The sequence below is a fragment of the Condylura cristata genome, unplaced genomic scaffold, assembly GCF_000260355.1.
Source record: "Condylura cristata isolate star-nosed mole 26May11 unplaced genomic scaffold, ConCri1.0 scaffold00013, whole genome shotgun sequence".
NCBI lineage: Eukaryota > Metazoa > Chordata > Mammalia > Eulipotyphla > Talpidae > Condylura > Condylura cristata.
This window is the reverse complement of record NW_004567114.1, coordinates 47707567-47711918: the sequence shown is the minus strand read 5'-3', so window position 1 is coordinate 47711918 and position 4352 is coordinate 47707567. Positions and strand designations below refer to the sequence as shown.

Genomic DNA, 4352 nt, shown 5'->3' with positions numbered 1-4352 from the left:
ATGGAAGTCAGGGTCTTGGACTAGCTTAAATCAAGGGGTTGAAAGCAAATGACAAAGGAGAACCTTCCAGTCAAAGGCCAGTCAGCTTCCTGTTACTCCAAGCCAGAGACAGGGTTTCCTATTATCTTGCAACAGCCTTCTCCTCCTCCCCACACCCACACATGGGGCCCCAGGGCTGCCTGTGAGAAAGAAGTGTGGTGGGGAGGCTGGTGCCTGCAGTGAAAAGCTAATTTCTGAAAGGTTCTGTGGCTGGCTGTGATAAAGCTCCTACACAATTCTCCATCTTCATCTAAGGAGTGAAATGTCTCTCAGAACAGAGTCCCACTACAGCCCGAAGAAAATGATCTGGATAAATCTGTAAAAATCTGTTTAATAAATATACATCTTAAAGTAACAAAATAATTACCAACAAAATACACATGTACACCATTTACAAGAGGGTAAAACCACTGAAAGCTTTAACAACACACCTGACTGTTACTAGTCACAGGCCACAAGTGGCTCTCAGCCATCAAGTCCATGGTGGGCCAATTGAAAAGCACAATAAATTAAACATAGTCCTTACATTAAACTCTGGATACCTTTCTTCAAAAGCCTCATAAAGGTGAAGCTTAAAAAAACTCCAATGACCTTTCTTGTCCCCCTTCCAAAGTTCACAAAGATCACAAGATGACAGCCAATCCACCAGTCAAATGTCTCTCTGGTCAGGCAGTGCACAGTGTGGTTGTGAATGCACCCTTTTGATTTTTTTTTTCTTTTTTCCTTTTTTTAGAAAAATAAATTTTTTTTTTTTTTACACATATACAAGTCCATGTTCTTTCAGTCATTTTTGAAAGCTCATAACGTCACACGCTGGCCTCCAAGCACACAGTCATCATAGGGCAGCTGAAAACAAGAAGGAAAAAAGCATGTTAAACCTCTAGAGCTTTGTCAAAGTGCTGGGGTCTTGGTGAGGAGCTGCTATTGGACATAACTTAGACTTCTCTCTCTACAACCCAGATATAAATCAACCTCATAGGGTAGGGGTTTTCCTTTAATGTTTCTCTCCTTCAAAAAGGGCAAAACAGAAAAGGCGCACAGTTGGGATCCAGATTATGCACAACTGTGTTGGGACTGTGCATGAAGAGTAGCTATGGAGGGTCCCTGGAGGGTGGAAGGAGAATGGCAAGGCTTGTTTCCTTTGTGCAGAGTGAGAAGTTGATGGAGACTCACCTCGTCCTCCGTGAACTCTGACTCCGTGTCATAGCTCTCCTCATCCTCACTCTCTGGCAGCCTCTGAAGGTTTGCTAGGGTCAGCTGGCCCAGCTGCTGCTGTATCCAAGTGCTTGGGCGGCCCCAGGTGAGTTGGTACGGGGAGTAGCCCTGGTAGGTGACTCTGTTGACATCAGCCCCACACTTCAACAGCAGGGACACCAGGTCGGGATTTTGCAAGTCCACGGCGAGATGGAGTGCAGTTCGGCCATTACAGGGTTCCTGAAACCAAGAGACATTTGAAATGCTCAAGGTTAAGTTTGGAATTTCTACTTGTGAGAGGAAACAGGTGCAGTCTTATTGAGGAGGGCCTTGGAGCCTAAAGCCATCCACTTGGAGGTATAAAGCACTCACCTGAGCATTGACATCAGCACCCAAGGACACCAAAAGCTCCACAATGCCCAGGTAGCCGTGGATAGAGGCTAAATGCAGACATGTGTGGCCTAGAAACACAAAAAGAAGAATGCATAAACACTTGTGCCAGCCTCACATCTCAAGCAGAACCCTTCACTATTCTAGGAGGCAAATTCTTCTGAGTTTGAAGAACCAAAAATCTGGGTTGTGAATGAACTTTGCAAAGACATCAAAGAGGCCTTCTGCATACATATTTTCTCAAGCTCTGACTCCTGCCTGCTTGCGTTAAATTGGCCCAACCTTCCCCCTGATAGCAGGGAGGGCAGCAGACTTACCGTTGTAGTTGGTGGCCTGCAGGATGGACTGGAGGTGCTGGGCGCCACAGGCCTGCGTCAGAACTCCCACACTGGCCAGGCAGCCCTGCTCACACGCAAGGTGTAGAGGGGTATTTCCTCGAAAGTCTCGGAGCTCAGGATCAGAGCCAGCTTCCAGGAGTGCCTCAGCAATTTCTGGCTGGTTGGTGATCACAGCCAAGTGAAGTGGAGTCTACAGACATAAGAGGGAACAGAGGAGATAAGCCACCGATCAAACCCACAGTTGGGTTCCCCAGGTGTGAGTACTGCCCCTCCCACAGGCCCCACCAGGGGCCCCAGGTGGGCCACACAGGCTCATCAAACCAGGGGAATTTTCTTTATTCCGATTGGCTGATTCGCATGTCAAAGGTCACTGTTAATTTTGCAAGAATTAGGGCCAACTGGCTATATAGATCCCGGCTGCCTCGCCTGGAGGGGCGGGCGGGCGTCAGAGACCCAGGGGGCTGGGCACGCCACGCACCTGCTGCAGGTTATTCTGGACGTTGATAAAAGCCAGGTCTCCCTTTACTTGGCGGACCACTTCCATGGTCAGTGCTTTCTCTTCGTGGATGATGGCCAAGTGCAAGAACCTGAGGGGAAAGAGGGAAAAACCCCCAGGGCTGGTGAGTGCGCTGCGTGGGGCCCTGGGAGGCGCGGACTGCGGGGGATTGCGCAAGGCCGGGGTTTCTGGAGGCCGAGGCCGCGGTGTTTTCCGCGAGGTTATTATGAGCTGACTGTTCCTGGCAGGCGCCCAGGGACTTTCCGGGCCCCCCCCTTCCCCGGCGGGCGCCGGCCAGACCGCCCCGCCCTCCTGCCGGCCGGAACGCCCTGTACTTCCCCTCCCGGCCGCGCGGCGCCCGCCAGCCAGGCAGAAACTCCCGCCCCCCTTATGCAAGCGGGGACTTCGTGTCCCCGCCGCCGCCCCGCCCCCAGCTGAGAGGACCGGGACAGGGGTGGGGGTGTGTGCAAGGCGGCACGGCTGCACCCGGCCCCGAGAACGAGCCTGAGTCCCCTGCTGCCCGGGCTGCCACCCTGCTTTGCACCGCGTGGGGGGGCCATGCATAAGCCCCCGGCCGGCGTCGGGGCGCTGGTCCTGCAGCATCCCAGGCCCCGCGGCTCCGGCTGCAGCGCGGCTCCCCCCAGCCCGCCGCCCCGGCCAGTCGCACTTACGAGTCTCCGTCCTCGGTGAGCTGCTGTTTCCAGGGCTCCGCGCCCCGCGGCGCCTCCTGCGGCTCGAGACGGATCTCTTTCAGTTCCTTCACCATCTGTTCGTATTCCTCGTCCTTCATGGAGTCCAGGCCGCTGTCGTGGCGGTCGTCCAGCACCCGCTCCTTCTTGAGCGCGTCCCGGGGAAGCTCCATGGCCCAGTCCTGGGCGAACTCTGCGGCCTGAAACATGGCGCGGGGAAAGCTCAGGCGCTGCTGGCTGGTGCGCTCGGCTGCCGGCGGCGCTCGCTGGTCGCCGTGTAGCGGAGGGCAGGACTGCAGGTCGGGCTGTTGTGGGCTCGGCAGCGCCGCCGCGGCTCGCTATAAACGCTGGCAGGGGATTTCTCCTGGGCGGGGTTAGGCGCGGGGAATTTCCAAGCCAGTCAGACCAGAAAAGAGAACTGGCCTGGTTCTTTGCTCGGGGGAAAATGAAGTCTAAACTCTGAGCCGGGGTTCGTCAGAGAAACTCCCTGCGATGAGCCACTGGGGTCATGTACAGGGAACTTTTTGATGAACGCTGAGTGGCTGGAAAGTCCTCCCGACAAGGCCCCCTCCCCCGGTACTTCCCTGCAGCCTGCACTCAGTAATCCTGTCCCTCTGCAGAAAACTCCTTTCCCTGGGGTTTCCCACGATCGATTTGATTTTAGGGTCGCCGGCTGCTGAGATCCTAAGGGCGCAGACTTGCTGGGCGGCTTGTCGGGGTTTGCCAACCTGCCGGTCCTTTCCGGTTTTTGGTGATTTGAAAATGCGAGTGGAAATGATGGCAATGGTGGCTGGTGCAGGAGTTCGCTTCCCCAGACTTCTCTTCAGGGAAGGACGCACAGGTGGTTTAGAAGGTCGTGGGTTTCCTGAGTTCCTGACAATACCAGGCTCTTTGCAGGGCAAGGAAGGACGCGTAGCAGTCCCTTCCCCCCCCCCCCTTCAGTGAAGTGGAAATTGTGAAAGCATTGGGGTTAAAAGCCAAAATGGCTTGGAGAACCCTCAAATCATTTCCTCAGGTTGAACAATCGTGTTGACTGGGGGAGGGGGAAACACTCTGTTCTACCTATATTGTAGTGGCCATGGGGGGAGGAGAGGCTAAAGGGACCAAACCATTTCCCAAGTAAAGTGAGGAGTTAACCTTGGAAGTGAGGTTGCGCATACTTTGCAATACCAAAATAAGATGTTCCCTGATTTTTGGGTGTGCTGC

The 4352-nt window shown here is 54.3% G+C and overlaps 1 protein-coding gene across 1 annotated transcript; it reads right to left on the bottom strand.

Annotated features, from left to right (window-relative positions):
* Positions 1–352: 352 nt before the first annotated feature.
* On the bottom strand, positions 353–3465 carry NFKBIA (nuclear factor of kappa light polypeptide gene enhancer in B-cells inhibitor, alpha). Its single transcript, XM_004681935.2, has 6 exons — positions 3129–3465; positions 2440–2548; positions 1941–2151; positions 1606–1694; positions 1213–1473; positions 353–885 (listed from the first exon to the last, which is right to left on the bottom strand). Exons 1-6 carry the CDS (start codon positions 3353–3355, stop codon positions 838–840), a joined length of 945 nt encoding a protein of 314 aa, XP_004681992.1. The 5' UTR covers positions 3356–3465; the 3' UTR covers positions 353–837.
* Positions 3466–4352: the final 887 nt, after the last annotated feature.